We start from the raw sequence: 23,231 nt of genomic DNA on the forward strand, positions 1-23,231 counted from the left end.
AATTGTCTCTCTCTAGATTTTTTCTTCTCTCTAGGCAAAAACAAGGAAAAATAATATTTTCTTGCATTCTAAAATAGGGAATGATTACAACAAGGGATTGAGGTAAAAGCTTATTCATTATTTAGGCTGAGGAGGAATCTTACAGCCAAAAACCCCACCCCCCACCCCCTTAGGAATCTCCAATAAACCACTAACCTTTTCATTCACTGACTAGCTTTTCTTATTCCTTCCAGAGGAACAAAGCCTATTGAACGTCACTCAACATCAAAGCCATCGACAAAGCTTGTTCATTCTCCCCATATAAAGTTCTTCAACATGATCACGAGGATGCAATCGCCACCATCATCTCAGGAAGGGGGGATGTTAACCCAATTCTAGGGTTAACAAGAGCTATCACCATTATCTTACATCAAGGAGTCACAATAGATATACCAAAGGGTCATACATTCAATATTTGAAGCAATAGTGTCTGAAGCTACAACTTAGACAGGCGCCCGTAAATGGTATAACGGAGTATTTATGGCGATTCCCGCTTCAAGAGCGTGTGGTAGAAAGTTAGGATGAAGTCCTAAGTGATTTACTTCATGGATATATTATGAGAGTAGTCATTGTAATAGCATTAGGCCTCTTATGAGCCTAAAGTGCCCAGCCGGCCCACAGTTTAAGTGAGTGTGAACACTTATGGCCATGTATATAAGTGAATATCTCTCATAATACAACACTCTCCCATTGTGCAATTGAGTCTTACTCTTGCTAATCTCTCTCCCTAATGCATGCTAGTGAGTGTGTGTGAGTGAAGTGAGGTGAGAGGAGGGTCGGTACCCATAGTGCAACGCGGCGGTGTGACAATGCTCGCACCCTCGGGAGGTGTGGTGGAATTGCTTCTGAAGGAGTTGTAGATTTTGTAGACCTCAAGGGTTACGAGCTCGGCCATTGGAAAGATCCTCACGACAGTTGCAATTCACCGGTAATCTCTTGTTGGATGTGTTCCAAGGAGGGTTAGGGTGAGCCTTAATACACGATGATGTCCTATGGCAATGTGTTAGCCCTCATAAGGTGCCGCATCTCGTCAAAGATGCGCACTCAAGAGACTAGGTGGTGATCACTATCTTGGCCACATTTGGGCATCCTCTTGTTCTGGCATAGCATGTGGTGGCCAACCATGTTCAAAGATTCCATCCAATTTTTCAATTCTTGTGACACTTTCTACTAGTAGTGTGGGCCTAGAGACCCCATCTCAATCCAATTGGCCTCTTCAAATCTCCTTAGCATGGTGGCCCCTTTAAACAATGGGGGAATGATTTTGTGGGTCTCATAAATCTCATGGCCCACCCTAGTTAGTGCAAGTACATCTTGTGGTGGTCTCACCACTTGCTATGCTATCAAGTGGGCTGAAGTCTAAGCCACCAAGGATTACACAACTAACATCATGCCCTCATTCTCACATGATCACATCTTCATCCGCTTTGGCCAACCTACCCCTTGGAAACCACCAGTGCCACTTTGTCAAAGTCATCACCACTTTTCTTAACAAATACTAGATCTTTCATAAAAAATCATGTGCCTATTACCCTCAGGAAAGTGGACAAATTGAAAGCACCAACAAAATACTTTGCCACTTAGTCCAAAAGGTGTGCCATCAACACCCCAGTCACTTTGGTCTAAGGCACTTCTATGCACACTATGGACTTACCGCACCGCATTGAAAGCCACCACAAGGCACAACCCATTTCAATTGGTTCATGGCCTAGAAGCAGTCTTGCACTTTGAATTTAACAATGGGTCACATATGGTAGGGTCCAGTCACCCACAATGATGTTTTACACGATGCCAATGTGTTCCATGGATGACTATTTTAAATGAAACACGAACACTAGTTCCCAAGCACTGGAGGTCAAACAAAATAGACTGAAGGCTTGGCATGATCGTCATCTCCAAAAGCCCCAGTTCCCAGAGGGTCAAATGGCCCCGATGTACCAAACTTGTTATTTGAAATGGGTAAAGAAGCTAGTTCTAGCTTGAGAAGGGCCATTTTGGTTTACCAAATTCTTCCTCAAGGGGTTGTGCAACTACTCACATTGGATGGCCATCTCCTTCCCTTGGTGAATGGCTCTAGGATTAAGGTGTATAGCCTTGGAGCCTCTCCTTAACTCTCTTTAAACTAAAAAAGGAAAAATTTATGGTCGGTGGTCATCCCTACTCGAATTGATGTTTACAAGGCAAAGAAAAAAACAATGGTACATAGCCCCATTCGGGTGGAAGGTTATATCAACTTTATCCCTATATACGTTCACATCATTCACTCCAGGGGGTTTGTTACACATGTTGTGTATACTCTCATGGTGGTCGTTCTGGTGTGAAAAAACTCTTATACACCATTATAAATTAAGCATAAATGAAAATTTATGTATTTCTTCATTACAATACACTAAAGAACTTCAATAGTATTCAAAAGCCATTCAAATTAATGCTTCTCAAGCTTGAGAGGGGTTGAGAAGAGAAACATTTGGAGATTTAAGAAAAAGAACACAATAATCCACACTTTACCTTCTAAATTACTTGATTCTTTGATCACAGTAGAGGCCCCCAACCACCAATCAATTGGTTTGGCATGTTGTTGGAGTCACCAAAGAAGATTGAAGAGAGAGAGAAGCTCTAATCTCTTCAATTTGTAGAGGATTTTTAGAGGATAATAGAAAATATCATTATTTCAATATAATATTGGCATGGTATAGTTCTCATATTTTTTTTTACAAAGGGATAAGGATCGATTTATAGAGGTGAGGGAGGCCTCTATAAAGGATCAATTTATAGAGGTGAGGGAGGCCTCTAACCAAGTCCAACTAGTTTCTAGAATTTTCTAGGTTTGGTTTGGCTGAATTTGGATAAGATTTGGACCTAGTTTGGCTCCCTTTTGATTTGGTTTGATCTAGGAGAGTTTGGCTCCCTTTTGATTTGGTTTGATCTAGGAGAGAGGAGTGATAAAATATCACGATATTTTTGTGTTTAAAACTCCACCACAAGTGAAATAGGCACCTCCTTGAAGAGCTCCCTTCTCCTTACCAAGGTGTCAAAATTGAATCATTATACCCAAAATATCTCATTTTTTTTTAGTAATACTCATAGTTTTTTTACGAATAAACCTTGTCCTTAGTTAACTCTTCATCTTATGTGAGCATTTACTCATTTTTGGGGGTTTTTCTTTTATAAATTAGATTTATCTCCTCCCCACACTTGGATTGATCCAATCGGCCCATAGGAACCTTAATTGGACCATAATCCAATTTTTTTTGAAAATCTAGACCCTTAGGCTAGGTCCTTTTTACCTATTTTCAATTTATTCCAATTGCACATTGAAAAGTTCTTTTTGAATTTCTGTTTCAAGGGAACCCATTTTAGACACTAGGAGGATTTTATATCAAAAAATATCTCAATTTTGGATTATCTCTCTCTCTAGATATTTTCTCTCTCTAGGTCAAAACAGGGTAAAACAAAATCTTTCTTTTATTTCAAAGAGGGAAATAATTATAGGATCAGAAGGGGAGGTTCTTACACTTGTACACCTCAAAATCTAGAGGGAGGAATCTTACAATACAATCGGCAGCACCTTTGCTCTTGGCCGACTCCCTCTCAACCTTGCTCACAGCTGACTGAATCCCATGAGTCATGAGGCGCACCCATGTAGGGTGCTTTTTATATCTACCTTGGGTCTTCTCTACGTTTTTCCTTGCCACTTCAAGTCTCTCCTTCCATGCTTCCAACAAAGCACCTCCCGCTGCTACTGCTGGGGCCACACCACGGCCACCGAATGTGAGGCAAGTTCTCTTGGAGAGAAAGTTTGATACCCACAACTCAACTCGAAGGTTGAGAAGCCCGTGGAGCTATGTAGTTGAGCATTGTAAAATACTCAGCAATGTCCAAATACCTAGACCAATCCTTTTGGTCCAATTGCACATAGTGCCTTAGATAGTCTTCCAAGATTTGATTCACATGCTCGGTCTATCCATCCGTTTCTGGATGATAAGATGAACTGAACCGAAGTGTGGTACCTACAAGAGCAAACAATGTTGAACAGAAGTTGCCTTAGATAGTCTTCCAAGATTTGATTCACATGCTCGGTCTATCCATCCGTTTCTGGATGATAAGATGAACTGAACCGAAGTGTGGTACCTACAAGAGCAAACAATATTGAACAGAAGTTGCTGGTAAAACGTGGATCTCTATCACTTATGATTTCCCTAAGAAAACCATGGTACTAAAAGACATGTTTGAAAAAGTATCTCGCGGTATCCTCTGCCTCACATGGCAAGGTTATGGCAATGAAATGCGAATATTTGGTTAGTCTATCAACCACAACAAAAATTCCAGAATTTCCTTTGAATGGAGGTGAACACACGATGAAGTCCATGGAGATGGACTCCCATGGTCTCTCTGGAATCTGAAATGGTTTGAGGAGTCTGGCTATCCATCACCATTCCGCCTTATCTTGCAAACATACATTACAGGTTCTCACATAGTCATCAATATCACGTTCCATCATAGGCTAATAAAAGGATTGAGTTACAAGCTCCAACGTCTTCTCTTAACCTGGATGACCTGCCCACAATGTATCATGATGCTCATAGAGGAGTTGCCTATGTAGCCCGCCGACTGTCATTGGCACATACAACCGTCATTATTTGTAGTAAATCAACCCATCACGGACTGAGATATGCTTTTTGTTTTCAGTCCCAGAGCTAGATAGGATTGAGCCAACTCATCCTCCGCAGAGTCGCTTCGAATAGACTCAATCAACTCGTAAGAGTTCAAGACTTGGGCAGCTGTGCTAAGTGAGTTCTCCTACTACTCAAGGCATCGGCCACCACGTTGTCTTTGCCCGGTTTGTACTTCAGCTTAAAGTCAAAGCCCACAAGAAAGTCTTGCCATCTAGCTTGCTTTGGTGTTAGCTTAGGCTGAGATACAAAATAACTTGTGGTTACATTATCAGCATGAACTGTGAAATGTTTTCCCATTAAATAGTGCTTCCATACTCTTCATCAACAATGAACCACGGCGGTCATCTCCTTTTCATGTGTGGGATAATGTGTTTCCTGATCCAATAGTTTGCGACTCTCATAAGCCACAAGATGTCCATTTTGCATCAAGACTTCGCCTACGGTGTGATCCGAAGCATCCACGAACACATCAAATGGCTCATCACATGATTAGGCAAAGCCAAAACACGGTGAGAGCTAAGGATTTCCTTTACCTTCTCAAATGCACCTTGGCATCGGGGCGTCCAATTCCATTTGTGGGATTGCCTTGTGAGATTTGTAAGCAGCGTCACGAGATCCGCATACTCATCCATGAAAATTCTGTAGAACTGTGCTAGTCCATGAAAAGACCGCACGTCATGAACTATAAGTGGAGTTGGCCATTCTACTATGGCCTTTACCTTGTTTTCATCGGGCATAAGCTTTCCATCGCTTACTTTGAAACCCAAGAAGTACACAACCTGCGTAGCAAACTCACACTTACTTTCTTTGAGATACAACTTGTTGTCCCGCAACTTGTCAAGTACCTTTGTGAGATGTTCCACATGCTCATCAAAATGCCGACTAAAAATCAGTGTGTCATCAAGATAAACCACAACAAAATCATACAAGTACTTCTGAAATATGTTATTCATTAGAGTAGAGAAGGTAGCGGGTTCATTGGTTAAGCCGAACGGCATCACCAACCACTCATACGAACCGTAACGCGTTCTACATGCTGTTTACTCCACGTCTTGATCCGGGATGTGAATCTGATAGTAACCTGAATGTAGGTCAATCTTGGTGAACCACTTTTCCTTCCCTAGTTGGTCAAACAACTCCCTTAGGCTGGGCAATTTGTTTTTGTTTTTTGTTTTTCGAGCTGGGGTCAGAGATGAGCATGCTCATCTCTAAGACTCGAGTAGAGAAACGCTTTTGTCATTAGCTTCGTCGTCTCGGTCGTGAGGACGGTTTCGCTACGTCCTTAAGGCATGACCTCGGAAGACCCAAGAACTGGGCACGACAGCGACCAAGAACTCCCTAAGGAGCCCAGGTAGTACTGTGGGACTTGCCTTTAGGCTCACCCACTGAAAACTGCAAACCCGGCGGGTTTCCGGAGAGGAATTGCCCTACCCACATTGGGTGTCGGCTCGAAGGTGGCGTCCCCATCATGTAAACAATTAGAGACTCCCCGCCGAGAATGCTCTTCATGTCTACTTTTGGCGAGGTTGACCATACTCGGTATCCATGTGCTCATTATGCGCCTGGAATTTCACGCAAGGGGAGCGTGGTACGTCCCGATTTTTACGTGCCCCTTTGTCCTTAATGCAAAATTTGAAGAATTTCGAGGGTATCCCATCTATCCCTGCAGCCTTGTGGCGCTTCAATTTTCAACAGACCTGATGGATTTCACCCCAGCTAAGAGGGACATTAACCTCAGGGATCCTAGGCCAAAGGCGCATCCTCTTTTCCTTCCAATGCTCTGGATCTTTGCTATGTCTGGATGCGTCTGCGCGAACACCTAAGAGTAATGCCCCTCCCAAATTTTCAATAACTTTGAAGGGGCGGTTTGAAGTTCACCATGTTAATCCAACAACGGTTGCGCCCCATGCGTCATGTTACCTTGTCTAGTGAGTCTCTTATGATGGTTCCACCATTTCTTGTGGGAGCGATCCCGAAGGAGGCTGATACCCTTGCTAATAAATCTCTTGAATGATCTCGCCTCGCTTGCATTGCATTTACTGGCGTGCAAGCTGCCTCACCATGTTCCAAGCACGGCGCTTATGAGATTAATAGCACGACGGGCCCGCGGGTCAAGCCTAACAAGAGTTAGGATGGGGGGGAGGGCGCTTGGACATTACACCAGCTTCCTTCGCAATCCCTTTCACAGTGTCCTCGAAAGCCAAGGGTAAGGCGCTCCACTCTCGTGCCCACGTCGGACTCACTTACCTCACTTACGTGCAGCAAGGCTTCCAATTTGTTGCGATGGAGGAAACAAGGAGCCGCGCCTTCCAATCGACTGGTATTGATAGAGTCCAAACACGTGGGTTTCATATTCCATTCACTTTTATCCTCTTTTTGGCTCTCAGTTTTTTCAAGGGTACCCAATGTGTACACCGGCACACTTGGCCCTATGAGAATTCTATGGAGTTCTTTATGTCTTGGTATAACTCATGTTGATCTCTTAAAAGTGCAAGTGCTGATGTTATGTTGGCTCACCATGAAAGAAGAGCTTTCCTCGAAATGAGGTTTTGAGAGACTGCTTTAATCTTGTAAGGGAATTATCAAATTCCTCACGTTTTTTCTTAAGAGTATAGTTCATGCAATCTGTCTCAACTGACTCTTCTGGAGAGAGTATGTATTCCTCTTGAGAGGGGAAGCGGTATTCCTTTGGGCTTTGTATTTTGGTTGCTTTTTTAGGATTGGCATTATGAGGCTCAATCACAACCGGTGACCCTATCAAGGAATGGAGTACCAAACTGGCTAAGATCACCACTCAATCAAGCTAAGCATGCTCTCCTGAGCTTGCTTTTGGCATTCCACATATGTCATATGATCATGATTTTCAATTAGGGGTGGTTGGGTGGATTCTAGTTTCTTGATTGGTCTATGTGGTGCACTGAGTGAAGAGTTAGATTTTGTTTCATCCTCACTTAGTGACGTATTAGAACTTGTTTCATTTTTTAACTTTCTTTGGATTGTCAGTTTTTCATTATGTTTACCCATGTGATGAGATCGAATTTTCTTTTGGGCTTTTGTACCATGTGTCGCACATATGGATTTGAGGTTTGTGTGGTTGTCTTTGAGGTGGATGCTTCTGCATCATGTATAGCTTTTGGCTCTTTTGGGTTTATGTCCTCTACAGGCTTCTTTTTCCTATCTTTTAATTCAACTTTGGTTTCAATAGTTTGTTCTCCCTTGTCTTTATTGGTTTTAGAAGGTTTTGCTTTTTCTTTTGGGTTCTGCTTTAAAGCATGTTCTTCTACCCATGTTGAGGTATTATCTTTTGCGTTCTTTTTGACTGTTTCTCGTGCCTTGGCTTGTAAACATACAAGCACATTCAAGGGTACCATGGACAATTGCCCGTTTTGGCGTCCATGAAGCTATACAAGGCATGCTTGACCACATATTCTAAGACATGATCCCCATAATTGAGAGCAAGAATCCATCCTCCTTAATGGTGGCTTTGTTGAGGGACCAGAAGTCCACATAGACATGGATGTTGTTGGTTTCCTTCTTAGGAGAGATGACCATAGGTGAAAGCCATTCCAAGTGTTCCACTGTGGAGATGATGTGTGTTGAGATTTGTGGTTCCATTGAGGGAAAGATATGAGTAGAGGACCACTATTAGGAGCATGCAGCCACATCACACTTGGATATTATCCCACATGAGCACATTTGTAAGAGGTGTACCTCCCTCATATAAAAGGGGTCATTTTTAAGGAATGAACACAAGCTACTCTCAAGTCTTTCTATGAGTATACAAGTTTCCATCTTGTAGCTTAACTGAACTTGAGTCGAGCTTGATTAGCTTAATTAGTTCATCATTATGTTTGTAACTATATTGCACCTACCATAGGATTAGGGTTTCTTAATCATCATAATTAGAGACTTCATTAGAAAACTTCCATAGCCATTATCTAGGGCACCATGAGTCTTAACATGGTATTAGAACCTCCCCTTTCTCCTTGAGCTTCTCATTATCATCATTTACATTATTAGTAAAAAGCATGCCCGAGGAATATGGTGCACTAATGACCATTCTAAAGAATTCACTTGAACCAATGTTTGAGGGTTGTGTTTCATCACTACGTGAAGAAGAAAAGTGGTTAAAGAATAGAACACAAGGTACCGCAAGGGAATAAGCATTCTCACCAAACAAGGACACAAAATAATGCTACCACTGCAAAAGGAAAGGACACTTCAAAAGTTAGTGCAGACTCAAACATAAGCCCAAATGTGGACACTGCAACAAATTTGGAGACAAGGAAGAGGAATGCAAACTGAAGAACCAGGAAGCCAACTACGTAGAGTTTTCATCAAGCAAAGAGACGATCCCCGATAAGCATCTCTTCTAAAACCAAAGCTACATCAACAAGCCTCACCACCTTAGCCCATGATTATAAAAGGTCACCAAATGAGTAGACCTAATCTTTTTGTTCTTTATCATACTCTACCACCTGAGAGTAGCAACTTATGTACCTAGGAGGTGATGACATTGTGATACCCCACTTGACCACCTTAAGTAGCATGTTGCACTAAGGGGGAGTGTGGATCTTTTGTAACTCCCATCCTACCACATTGCAGTAGCCTATACATCATGGCACCAAGGGGGAGTGTTGAGATTTGTGGTGCCATTGAGGGCAAGGCATGAGTAGAGGACCAGGATCAAGATCATGAAACCACATCACGCTTGGACGTTATCCCACATGAGCACATTTGTAAGAGGTGTATCGTCTTTCTGTGAGTACAAGTTTCCATCTTGTAACAACCTAACTGAACTTGAGTCAAGCTTGATTAGCTTAATTAGTTCATCATTATGTTTGTAATTAGGCTACACCCACCATAAGATTAGGGTTTCTTAACCATCATAATTAGGGACTTCATTAGGAAACTTCCATAGCCATTATTTAGGGCACTATGATTCTTAACTTCCACAACACCACTAACATCAAAGTTACTTCTGCTCTTCTTGAAAAGTCATGACTACATATTGAACTATATGGATGTTCAAGTTTTGTTAAAAAAGACACGATCTCTCATGACCTTCCAATACTTTCTCTGGTCCATTGTTATAGACTATTGTTACTGCCTTCCAATTAGCTCCTACCTCATCGGTTATAAAGCCATAAAAATATGGTTTGGAAAAGACTTTGTACACCATAACATCTTTGATCATCTCCTAGAATAGAACTTGTGCCACTGTGGCTTCTTCTTTCATTTCACAAGAAGCAATTGTCATAAGCTCTTGCAAGTTGCATGCCATCATATACAATTTATAAAGAAGTTTATAATTTTTAAAAATTTTACAAGACCATACTATACATGGGATCATATACATGTGCAACCATTTCATCCATCCCTATGCATGCTTGATGCAATCAAAACAAACACAAGTCCTTCTTAAATCACTGTCTCCAGTTTGACACATACGATTCACTAGATCTAAACCTTATGTGGGCCCTGTGGTTAACATTTTAAACACATAACACCGCTCTGACTCATCCAAAGGTTGCCCAAGAAAATGATTACCATGGAAGAACTCAAAAGAGCATTACCTCTTCAAATCTAGGATACTGGATTTTGCACCTTGCACTATACCATTGATTCTAGAAGCACATACCATCCTCCTGAATGTATAAGAGAATTGGAAAACTTAAAAATTTATGTAAAATTATGTTGAGAAGGCCAATCAAGAAGTTAAAATCAATATGCAGTTAAATTTACCTTTGACATTGAATTAGGGGATGCATGTGTTCCAATAATAGTGACAACTACATGTTAATATTTGATTCATCCCTCGTATGCTTTCTAACAATTGCATCTAATACAAGTTGTTTTGTGATATCTATTTGTATCTTCCTTGGACCACCACTTGTAGCCACCTCTAAAAATACCTCTTGCACAAGTTCTCTTATCTTTTTCAATGCTTATGTTATGAGACTGATAGGAAACACTATAAGGTAAGACTAGAAAAGGTTATTTATATATAAAAGGTTTGCATATAAATAAGGTTCATGGGATTTAAAATTGGAAATAACTAAAGCAATGGTTAATAGGCATTAAGGTCAATGTAAAAGGGATGTAGATGGTGCATAAGGGAAGCCCAAAGGCCACAGAAGTAGGCACCCCCTTCTAGGGGAGTTGAGGAGGCATTGGATAGTGAAAGGGCCATGCCTAGCCATTGAAAGGTTAAGGGCATGAAGTTGGAAGGTCATCCATCACCTAGGTCTATATAACCATGCGTTTATGGTCCATTTGGGATATGGTTGGGTGGAGAATCAAAGTTTTAGTCTTACAAGTTCTCAAGCTATTGATGTAAGGAGCATTACATTGGTATCAGAGCTAAGTTCTTTCTTTTCCATGTTTCCATTGAGCTACTCATTGCTAACTATAATCTCTACTCCTTAATTTGTTCTCTATTCATTTCCATAAGCTAATCCTTAATCTCTTCTCTATTCATTTCCATAATCCTCATATTTCTCAAATCTTCTCCATACAAATACTTATTTCTTTTAATAGATTGGGCGTACCTCTTGCCTACTTGATGGAGCATACCTCTTGCCTAATAAATTGGACATACTTTGGAGATTCTACATGAAGCAAGTGGAGTACATGGCAACCTTGAAGAATCATTGAAGCAAATATCAACAAGGAGGAATCAACGAAATCATTCTTCATATCATTAGAGACAATTCATAATTACCCAACCAAGTAAGGTCATTATGTTGCATCTTTTTTGCTTTGTAAGAAACTTTCTATTTTGCTTATTGTTAGAGTAAATGGCTTCTCAAGGTGGGAAGGATGAAAATGGGGAGAAGGGGTAAAACCCAATATCCTCTTTCCACATGGAAGAAGATACTACAAAAACAAATGAAATAGATATGCAAGATTTAGATCTTAATGAATATGAGGATATAGAAATGAAGGAAATGAAAGAAAAAATTCTCTAATATAGAGAATAAACTTGAGAAAATGACGGGTCTTCTTAGCTCCTTGATGAGAGGGGAAGGATTAGGTGTAAAAGAAATATCTAAAAATAACATTGATGAAGAAAGGGAAAAAACTCTAGAAAAAGGATTGAATGAAACCATAGTTGAAGAGGGTCTCAAAACTAGAGACCAGGGTATGGTATTCCAAGATTTAAAGGCACCCACTTTTAGTGGAGAAGAGAAGGAATGAAATAAATACGTGGTTCATATTTTTCTACAAAAATGGCAAGATTTCCATCTTTTAAGAAATGTGCCTGATCATAATCACCCCATTGAAGCTAGCCTATCCTTACAAGGCAAAGCTTATAAGCGGTGGATGAGCTTAGTAGAAGCTAGGCAAGTAACCGATTCTTGGGATTCATTTAAGGAATTATTCTTAAAGGAATATCTTCCTAAAAAATGAGGAAGACTGAAATCGGGAGGAGTGGATAATTGTTCTATGGAACAAAAGAATTTAAATCTCACTCAATATATAGCTTGCTATAGAGAAATTGTATTAAAGCTTAAGGGGGGAATAGACAATTTTCAAAAAGTAAGAGGCTTCTTTAGAGGCCTAAAAAGGGAGTATAAGAAGGAAGTTCACTCCAAAGAGTCCAAAAACTTAGATGAGGCTATAAAATTTGTAAATTTTTTGACAATATCATGAGTAATGGTAACCGTAAAGAAAATGATATAATTTTTTCATATAAGCCTCATGAAGAAAATTTTGACTCTAAAAAAAGAAAGGGTTTTTTCTTTAAAAAGGAAGAACCTCTTAAAAAACAAAAATCGAATCCTAATAAGTTTCTAAAAAAAGATTTTGAGAGAGCGGTTAAAGAAAAACTTTGTTTCTCTTGTCTTGAGCCGGGACATGATAAAAGGAATTGTCTTAAGTCCCAAGGACAAGAATTTACTGGGAATGGTAATGATAAGCCTAAAGGAATGCACACTTGAATTATTTTCATTGGGGAAAACACTTTTGAGAAGCTATTTGCATAATACACAAACATTTGAGCATAAAGGAAAATTTAGTACATTGTAAGGAGAGCACCATCTTCTCCTTTGATATGTAATATTGAGCTCCAAAACCTTCATTAAGATAATGAAATAGAACAAATGTTTTGTGTTATATGCAATCTCTCAATGTAAAAACCATTGTGAAAAGTTTGATTCAAGTATTTGTGAAGTAGATAATTATTCTTTGAACAATTTATTAGAAGAATGTAAAGACGGTTTTTTCGAAACATTGCCAAAAGGTGTACCTCTGAATAGAGGAATAAATCATCCCATAAAAGTTTTAAAGGATTCAAAGCTAATTAGTAAGTCATCTTATAGAGTAAGTTTGACAGAAAGACAATAAGTTTAAAGGAAGTTGGTTGAATATTTAGAACAAGGATTTATTAGGCCAAGTAAGTCTCTCTAGACTTCACCAATATTATTGGTGAAGAAAAAAGATGCATATATGCGCCTTGTGAATATATTATTGTGGATTAAATTCAATCACAATAAAAAATAAATTTTCTATTTTTACGATAGATGAGTTGTTTGATCAATTCAAAGGTTCTAAATATTTTAGTAAGATAGATTTAAAGTTTGAATATCATCAAGTAAAAGTTAGAATTGAACATGTGCCAAAAACAGCATTTAGGACATCTTTTGGACACTTTGATTTTTTAGTTATACCTTTTAGTCTAGCTAATTCTCTCGATACTTGTATATTTAGGAAAATCTGTGGTGGTTTTTATTGATGATATATTATTCTTTTGTCAAAATGAACAAGAACATATTGAGCACCTTAGAAAAGTATTTCAATTATAGAGGAAAAATAAATTATTTACAAAAAATAGAATCTAAATTATTTGAAAGTAAAAGTTGAACAAAGCTTAAAGTAACTATTCAACTTATGAAAAAGAACTATTTGCAATTGTGCATGCTCTTAAAAAGTGGCAACATTATTTATATAGTGCTAATTTGGAAGTATTGTCTGACCACATGAAAGTCTTAAATGGTTAAGTACTCAAAAGGAGTTAAGGGCTGAAATCCTATAAGAGTTTGATTTTCAAATCAGATATAGAAAAGGACAATTTAAGGTCATGGGATAGATTCTCTAAGTCGAGCACCCATGATAAATAAGTTGAGTTTTACTCAGCTAGAAAGTGAGTTGTTGGCTCACTTAAAAGAAAAATGTGCTAATAACCCTAGCTATCAAGTAGTTTGGAATTACTTGATTAAAAGAGATAATTCTCAAATAGGAGAATGCAGCTACTACTAGTGATAAAAGGGTATCACTTAAAAAAAAGATAGTGGTTCAAAGGGTATCACTTAAAAAAAAGATAGTGGTTCAAAGGAATCACTTAAAGAAGGGTCAAAAGTGAAAAATATTGTTAATGCATTGTAAAGATAGTCAATGCCTGGTAAAAGCGGCCTATTTATCTATAAATAAGAGTCCAAATCCTTGGAAAAGAGGAAAGACTATAAATTCTCATGGTGGTGATATAATAAAGTGATGTTTGTTTTGGCCACATCATAAAGGTATGAGCATGTGATTGTAAAAGAAAGTAATGACATGTACTCATTTGTGAAAAGAAAAGTTGACCATATTAAAGAGAGGCATTATTACGAGAGGTTATGGATTCCATAATGGTAGACATAGTACAAGGAACCTTATAATTGTTTCTATATATACATAAAAAGTTATCAAGCAAATAAGTTGCTTGAAAAACGTCTACCAATAAAAAACAATGTCTATGTGGACATTGTTTCACTTATTGAAGTGTAACAAAAAAGAAGTTATTACCTAGATCTAAATTCAAGGACGCCCAAACTTTTAAAAGGCAGGGTCTAGTGTTAATGATCGGTTACTCAAGGTACTTGGGAGCAACTAGGTGGAATGGGATGCTTAGTGATGTGTGCTATGCCAACATACAAGTAATCGAAAGGAGTTGACCGAGCAAGGTTGAGGTTCTCTCATCCAAAATAATTTCTCGATTTAGTCAACGATCGAGAAGTAAAAGGAATTGGCCAAAGAAGTAAATGGTTACTTTACTCTTCATTGCTTATGGCATGCAAAGTCGGTCAACTAGTACGCAAGGTACTAAAAGGTCATAGAACAATCTTATTTGGGAATTGTGTCTCACGAAAAGAAGGTTATCTGTAAGATTGGTTCTAGTTAGTGTATACAAGTGTGCACTAGGAAAAGGGTTGATGGCAACTAGGTAAAGCTTCTAAGTGATCATGACACTTGAGAAGTAAAAAAGAGAAAAGAAAAGTCATTAACTGCATACAAGCCTGATCAAGGACATATGCAAAGTTGGTGAACATAATCATATTGGTTTGTCCTCATGTTTAGCATCAACTAGAATGAAATATTCATCTTAGAAGAAGGTGTTAAAGCCAACCTCTCAGTGTTCTAAGGGTAACATAAAGTTCAACACCGTGTCAGATCTGTATGGTGTAATGACATTTACATGGACAATAGGTGTTTTTAAAATAAAAAGATACTCTCTCGTAGAAAGAGAGTTTAAGAATACATGAACGAGGAAGTTACATTCCTCTAGTAAAGGAAGTGTTTCTATAATTGAAATACTTATAAAAGAGAACTTATTCCAAGTTGAGTGGCTACACTAAAGAAAGGTTTCCTGAGTATGTTTTCGAGGATGAAAACTTTTCTTTCAAAGGGGAGGAAATGTTATAAGACTGACAGGAAACACTATAAGGTAAGACTAGAAAATATTATTTATATGTAAAAGTTTTGTATATAAATAAGGTTAAGGGGATTGAAAATTAGAAATACCTAAAGCAATGGTTAATAGGCATTAAGGTCAATGTAAAAGGGATGTAGATGGTGCACAAGGGAAGCCCAAAGGCCATAGAACTAGGCACCCTCTTCTAGGGGGAGTTGAGGAGGCATTGGATAGTGAAAGGGCCATGCCTAGCCATTGAAAAGTCAAGGGGCTGATGTTGGAAGGTCATGCATCACCTAGGCCTATATAACCATGTGTTTAGGGTCCATTTGGGATATAGTTGGGTGGAGAATCAAAGTTCTAGTCTTACAAGTCCTCAAGCTATTGATACAAGGAGAATTACACTTATCGTGATGTGCCTCTTTGCACCATATGAAAATGTTCCCCCTGATGTATCATCAATCTAGTCATATGTGGGTCATTAGGCATATAATAGTACATTGTAGCATCACACATGCTTCTGTATACAGGTCTAGTCTTGTAGTAGAAACAAGCTAGAGAGCCATATCCATCTGATGTTAAGCCAAGTGAGGGAAGCTTCTCTGTGAGCTTGCCTATTATTGAAAAAAATAAAAAAGTCCTAATAAATACTCTTATCAATCAATGTTTATAATAATTGAGCTAAGGTATAAAGCTCACCAATCCACGATGTTGTATTCGGTGTGCCATTCATATTCCTACTTCCACATAAGGCATAAGTGCACTCAAAAATCCTCCACACAAGAACTCTTTCGGACTGCTCCAGGAAACTTTACGTGACTCTGCACAGGTTTCACCCAACAATGGCCATCATGTGCTTTGCTGCTTCATTCCTTGCATTGGTAAGGTTGAAGGATCACGTACCTTTGGTAACTTAAAAGCCACATTGCCCTTGTAAATTTGAGTAATCTCTTCCATTTTCTCAATATGCGTGCATACTAATATCATTCTATGAGATGAGTAGGAGAATCGTCTATTGTAAGACCAATAATGGCTTGCTTTGGTATGCTTATTCTAGTGTTGCTTGACTCTCCTATTATTGGAACCACAAGGGATTATGTTGTTATATATTTATCAAAGATATAACATGATTCCTCTTTGGTGAGTCTTGATGATTGGATAGATATAAGATGATCTACACCATGATCTTCTGGTTTGATTGCAAAAACCTTTAACTCAGAATGTGTAGATAAAAATCCAACATAATCATTAGGTTTAGAAATAAACAAGAACACAAACTTAAAAAAGATAGGAGAGAAAGAAATTTGTGTTTGTAAAGTACTATATGTCTTAGAAAACATAAATAAAGATAACCACAAATACACAATTAGCTATAAAAAATGGATTTGAGTTTGAAACACTAGATCGTTGGGTGGTTTTTTAGGATCAAGGTGCCTAGTTTTGTCCACTCAGGCACCATGTAAACAGTAAAAAAACAGGCATTTGTTTACCTTTAGTAGCTAACATCTCTCCTAGCTAATGAAGGAATTTCCTTTCAACTTCTTTTGTTGGAACATCACATGCAAATTTGGGAATATAAATGCATAATATGATTAAGCATTCGATAGTCGAAAGTCCTCATTTTCTTAGGTACAAAGTCAATGTAGACACCCTGTCCCAAATTTTGGCTGATTCCATAAAATGCTAATATCTTTTACGTATAAACTCATATGAGATTCCCACTTTGGAACTTAGATCTTCACATAATATAGAGCATAACTTGATTTATTGAGAAAATTTTAAGCTACTTGTCTATTTTCTTTGAATATTTCAAGGTCTTTAAAATGTTATAATATATGCCACTTTTAATACCCACAATAACTACCACTTAAAATGCTTAATCTTGTAGATCAAAAGAGTGGTAGATAGTGAGACATTAGTAGAATGTTGTTTGTGGTTAGCCAAAATTGCGAATTCAATGGTTTGATTTTTAATGATCTCTTTTCCAAAATCCTTCTAGGCTATCAGAGGAGTGGGCCTGCAAATATTAATAATCTAATTAATAAAATTACATTTTTGATGTAATTCATCTAAAACCTATAGGGACTAGTGTACTTGTAATGGTTCATTGTTTGATGGAAAAAAAATTGGATCACTCAAAGTATAGAAAGATTGTTTTTTTAAATCATTTCATCATATTTTTGATTAATAGTCTAATTTATATTAATTTAAGTTATCTTGGGTTAATTTGAGTGCATGTGTAGTTTCTATTAGTTGCTTGATCTCATTTGAAGTACCTTGCTCCCCCAAATTTTCTAACTATGCATTTTTCCAGTTCAGCATAAACTAGACACCCTGATCTTGCAACAACCCCCTTACATATTGAAAAAATAAAAAATATACTTTTTATATATTATGCTCACTTCTGGTAGTGCTATGTGTGAACAGGGCTTAACCAAGGGCACTTTTTCCCACCCATGTGGTTTTTCCCCTTGGACATCAAGTGTGAAAGACACTCTAACATATAATATTTTATACTTCTATATTATATGGATGTGGCACACATGCAAGGGTAGACTTGCATTTTGTGGATACTACACTTTTGTCTCTCTCTCTCTCTCTCTCTCTCTCTCTCTCTCTCATTTCTGTGTGTGAGCTATTCTACCCTGCACCTAACCCTAATGTGCAGGTTTGTGTGTGTGAGTGTGTGAGTCCAACACCCAACATTTGGTATCAGAGAGCTGGGAGCTGGCCCTGAAATTCTATCGCTAGAAGACCTGCAGATTTTCGTTCCCCGTCCGTCCGTGGATTCCGTCCGACAGTTCCGTCCGCTGCTCCACCGTCCGGCCACCAGAAGCTGGCGGCCCACCATCGCCGCTCAGCCCGCGGCGCTCAGCTCGTGGGCGACAGTCTCCTCTACAACCGGCGGCCCAGCACCGCCTCCGCCTAGGTGCGCCTCCCACCTATCGTCCGTGCCTCGGTACTCCGTTCCGTCCTGGAGCCCACTGTCGACTTTGCGTTCCGCCTGCCCAGAGCCGTCGACGGTCCATATCTCGCACGTTGGCGTCCGCCGTAGCTGCTCCGGTCTGCTCCCGCCCTCGTCGTTCCGTTCCGGCCGTCTAGAGCTGAGTCGTCCCGGCTGCCCACAGCTGCAGCCGTCCGCTACCTCTGGTCCATTCCATCCGGCCACCGCTAGTAGTCGTTTCGGCCGACGTTTGCTGGTAGTTGCACTCGCCACCGTCGCTGCTTCACACTCCAGTAGCCGTCACCTCCGTCTCCACCTGTGCGCTCGCCTTTGACTGGCCCGACACCAGGGACTCCAGCATCTGCCTCTGTGGTCCGCCGCGCTGAAGCTCAGCGCGCCCAGGCTTCTTCACGACTGGATTGCACATCCCCATTTGCAATAGGTAACGCTGCTGCTTTCTGTCGTCTATAGATCAACCAATGGGCGAAGAGTCCTCAAAGTGTCTCCTGGCCTAAGTTCATTCTTCCTGACTGTGCATCAGTGCTGCCTCTTCCCGACAGTACTGCCCACACGTGCAGGTACCTTTGTTTTAGCAAACAAAAAAATAAATAAACAAAGTAAACAAAATAAGCTTCGCAGACACTCTGCTCCAGATTCGACAAATTTTGGGGGTTTGCTAGGAAGATTTGAAAGCTTGCAGGTGGTACAGGATTTAGGCAAATTGGGGGATCTCTCAATTTGAGGCAAAATTAATAAATTTCAATTTGGGGGTTTTCAAAATTGAGGTCAAAATCAGCAAATTGAGCCTCTTTCAGTTGCAAAAAATTTGGGGCTTTTGTGAAAATTGGCCAATTAGATACACATTGAAGCGATTGGAGTGCATAGAAATTGGGGATTTTCTAATTGGAGCATGTAATTGGGCATTATAGCTGCGATTTGTCACGTATGTATACACATTGTGTGTAATTGGACAATTTGGTGCAAGTTTACACTTGCTTTGATTTGCAGGCATACATTTGCATAGGACATTTGGTTGCCTGGCAGTGCACATTGGTGCTTGGTTTGCTTGTGCAGGTATATTTTGTTGACATGGCACAGAATGCTACCGATGTATTTGGTGTGCTCACCTAGGAGGACAAGCTGGATGGATCTAACTACTCCCTTTGGAGTTTCATGATCCGTAATTTGCTGGTAGCCAAAGGGCTTTGGGGCATTGTGTGTGGTGATGACACACGCCCGCTTACCATACAGCCAGCCACGCCTCAAAGTGGAGATGCTCAAAGAGCTCCTGATGTAGAACCTACTCCCACACAAGAGCAGAAGAAATGGGACTCTAGAGATGCACAGGCCATGTCATTGATAGCCCTTTCAGTGAAAAGGACTATTATTCCGCACATTTGTTCTTGCAAGACATCGAAGCTTGCATGGAACACATTGGAAGCAATGTATCAGGTACGCAACGAGGCAAGAGTTCCCTACTTGAAGAGGCAATTGGATCTTCTTTCTATGGATGAGGGTGACTCTATGGCAGATCATCTCACCAAAGTGAAAGATTTGCAGGAACAATTGCTCAACATTGATGAGGTTATCCCAGACAGACAGATGGTCACCAACACTCTTCATTCTTTACCGCCTTCCTACTTGGGCTTTCACACCTCTCTCAACCTCTCAATGAGAGGAGGTGGTGATCCCGTCACTTTTGAAGAGCTCGTAGGTTTACTCTTGCAGGAAGGGCAACAAGAGCAAACTTATCGAGCAACCGTGGTGGTGACAAGGCATTTACAACCAAGGATAAGGGTAAAGCAAAGAGCTTTAGGCATGGGGGACAACAGTCTAGCAAGGCTGGTCATGGACAGCAGCCCTCTTCTGGTGGTGAAAAGTCTGACAAAGGGGATGCAAACAAGCCCAAAAAGAAGGGCAAATGTCACTACTGCCATAAGCCTAGACACTACATCAGTGAATGTAGGAAGCGGATTAAAAAAGAGAAAAGGAAAGAAGCAGGCAATACAGTAGCAGACTCTTCTGATGACAAAGCACAGCAATTAGCAAATGTAATCCAGGAATAGTACACTTTTTGGTCACATGCACTAGTGACACACCAAGTGATTCAGACACTGATATGTCTTGCATTGCATCTGAAAGACAGAATGCATCATGGTATTTTGATAGTGGTGCTTCGTGCCACATCACTTCATGCAAAGATGTATTTCAGCACTTGGTTTATGCTTCAAATGGCCGCATTGTATCATGTGCAGATCATACCACATATCCAGTAAAGGGAATTGGTAATGTCATACTTATTGCAGCCAATGGTGCCAATATATGCATGAAAAATGTATTGTATGTTCCAGGAATAAAGAAAAATCTGCTCTCTGTCTCAGCCATAAACGACCAAGGTTTAAAGGTTGAATTTGAAGATGGGAAGTGTTTGGTAAAAGACCCATCAAAGGGTTATGAAATAGTCACTTCTGGAACACGATACAAAGGCTTGTATAGGTTGGACAGCTATGACAAGCACACTTATGATGCAAATACAGTGGCTGCCCACACTCTTGCTATGCATGATGCAGAGCTATGGCATGCTCGTTTTGGGCATGTAAATTTTCAAAGTTTGATGCTTTTGCAGAAGCATCATATGGTTGATAATATGCCGCCTCTTCTCCACCAAGACATGTATGTGAGGGGTGTATTTTGGGAAAGATGCAACGAAAACCATTCCCCAAAGATGGAGATGTTAGAGCTGAAAGTAAATTACAGCTCATACATAGTGATGTATGTGGTCCAATGCGGACACCATCCATAGGGGGCATCTTTACTTTGTCACATTCATTGATGACTACTCCAGGTTTGCTTGGGCTTACCCCTTGAAAGCGAAAGCAGATGTGTTTACATGCTTTCGACACTTTGTAGGCAATGGATGAGAATATGTGTGGATGTAAAGTCCAAACACTCTGCTCAGATAGAGGTGGAGAATACATGTCAAATGCATTCAAGGATTATATGCTTCAAAAGGGCATCAAACACCAATGTACTGTGCCTTATACACCGCAGAGCAGAATGGTGTAGCTGAAAGGAAAAATAGATCTCTCATGGAGATGGCAAGATGCATGGTGAAAGCACAAAAGTTGCCTCACAAATTTTGGATGGAAGCTATAATGTGTGCAACTCATGTGTTGAACAGGTGTCCAACAAAAGCTTTGAAAACCATAACACCATTTGAGGCTTGGTATAGCCGAAAGCCAACAGTGGATTATATGCGTACATTTGGGTGTTTGGCATATGCACATGTGCTAGAACAACTCCGAACAAAGCTAGATGACAAAGCAATTAAATGCATTTTTGTGGGCTACAGCAATGAAACCAAAGGATAGCGTCTTTATAATCCAACTACACGAAGGATTTTTGTCAGTAGAGATGTGGTATTTGCTGAAAATTCAGAACAGCCCATGTACAGCTTGTATAAAAGCAATGATACAAGCATACATGACATGTTTGATGGACTTTTACCCATTGCAATTAGGGGGGATTCAGATCAACCAGCCCCAACACAACAAAATCCTCATGTAGAACATGTGGAACAGCCAGTCATTCAGCCCCCTTCTATGGAAGAAGTGGAAGATCTTGTCAGGGAAGAGCAAACAGCCATAGACATAGCCAAGTCAGTGCCAAGATGGTTGCTGAAAACTTTGCAAGAAAGCAAACTTGCAGCTCCACTCACAGGTAGAACAAGGGCTAGTTCCAGCCATGCTTTGAATATACATCATGGGAAGTCTGCATTAGCAATGGGTGGTCTCTTTGATTCAGAAGAGCCTTCTTCTTATGAAGAAGCACATGAGAATGAGCATTGGTTGCAAGATATGCAAGCTGAAATTTCTTCTATAATGAAGAACAATACATGGGATCTTGTGGAATTGCCTAAAGGCAAGCATGTCATTGGAACAAAGTGGGTGTACAAAGTCAAAAGAAAGTCTGATGGTACTATTGATAGGTACAAAGCAAGACTTGTGGCTAAAGGCTACTCCCAGAAAAAGGGAATAGATTATGAAGAGACTTTTGCTCCTACTTCGAGAATGACCACAATAAGATCAGTGATTGCATTGGCTGCACATAAAGGATGGAAAGTGCATCAATTGGACATCAAAATTGCATTCTTAAATGGGGATTTACAAGAGGAAGTATATGTAAATCAGCCCCCCCATTGGTTTTGTAGTTCCTGGTGAGGAACATAATGCAAGTTACACAAAGCATTGTATGGGTTAAAGCAAGCTCCAAGAGCTTGGTATGATAAGATACATGCTCATCTAACTAGCCAAGGTTATGAGAATAGTCCAGCTGAAAGCACATTGTATGTGAAGAAAACCGATCTCATAGTCATCTTGTATGTAGATGACATGCTCATTACAGGTACTAGCAAAGCACAAATTTCAGATTTCAAAGCTGATTTGAAAGCTGAATTTGATATGTCAGATTTGGGGCCTTTACACTACTATCTCGGCATATAGTTTATGCATACAGATGATGGCATTGTTATGCAGCAAACTAAGTACATAAAAAGTTTGCTAAAAAGGTTTCACATGGATGTTGGACTCACACACTCACACACACAAACCTGCACATTAGGTTTAGGTGCAGGGTAGAATAGCTCACACACAGAAATAAGAGAGAGAGAGAGAGAGAGAGAGAGAGAGAGAGAGAGAGAGAGAGAGAGAGAGAGAGAGAGAGAGCCAAAAGTGTGGTATCCACAAAATGCAAGTCTACCCTTGCATGTGTGCCACATCCATATAATATAGAAGTACAAAAGAGTGTCCTTTCACACTTGATGTCCAAGGGAAAAAACCACATGGGAAAAAGTGCCCTTGGTTAAGCCCTGTTCACACATAGCACTACCATAAGTGAGCAT

General features: G+C 39.8%; 1 protein-coding gene across 1 annotated transcript; it reads left to right on the forward strand.

Moving 5' to 3' along the window:
- Nucleotides 1-19,504: 19,504 nt before the first annotated feature.
- On the forward strand, nt 19,505-22,897 carry LOC147604470 (uncharacterized). Its single transcript, XM_086794534.1, has 2 exons — nt 19,505-19,783; nt 19,892-22,897. Exons 1-2 carry the CDS (start codon nt 19,505-19,507, stop codon nt 20,342-20,344), a joined length of 732 nt encoding a protein of 243 aa, XP_086650660.1. The 3' UTR covers nt 20,345-22,897.
- Nucleotides 22,898-23,231: the final 334 nt, after the last annotated feature.

Source organism: Cibotium barometz, chromosome 61 (assembly GCF_041138505.1).
Source record: "Cibotium barometz isolate CiBa-2024 chromosome 61, ASM4113850v1, whole genome shotgun sequence".
NCBI classification, from domain to species: domain Eukaryota; kingdom Viridiplantae; phylum Streptophyta; class Polypodiopsida; order Cyatheales; family Cibotiaceae; genus Cibotium; species Cibotium barometz.

Excerpts from the sequence above, each read along its gene's own strand:
- LOC147604470 (XM_086794534.1), top strand. The coding sequence starts at position 19,505 with ATGATCCGTAATTTGCTGGTAGCCAAAGGGCTTTGGGGCATTGTGTGT. Across the intron at positions 19,784-19,891 it reads CATTGGAAGCAATGTATCAG|GAACAATTGCTCAACATTGA; the intron begins GTACGCAACGAG and ends AAAGATTTGCAG.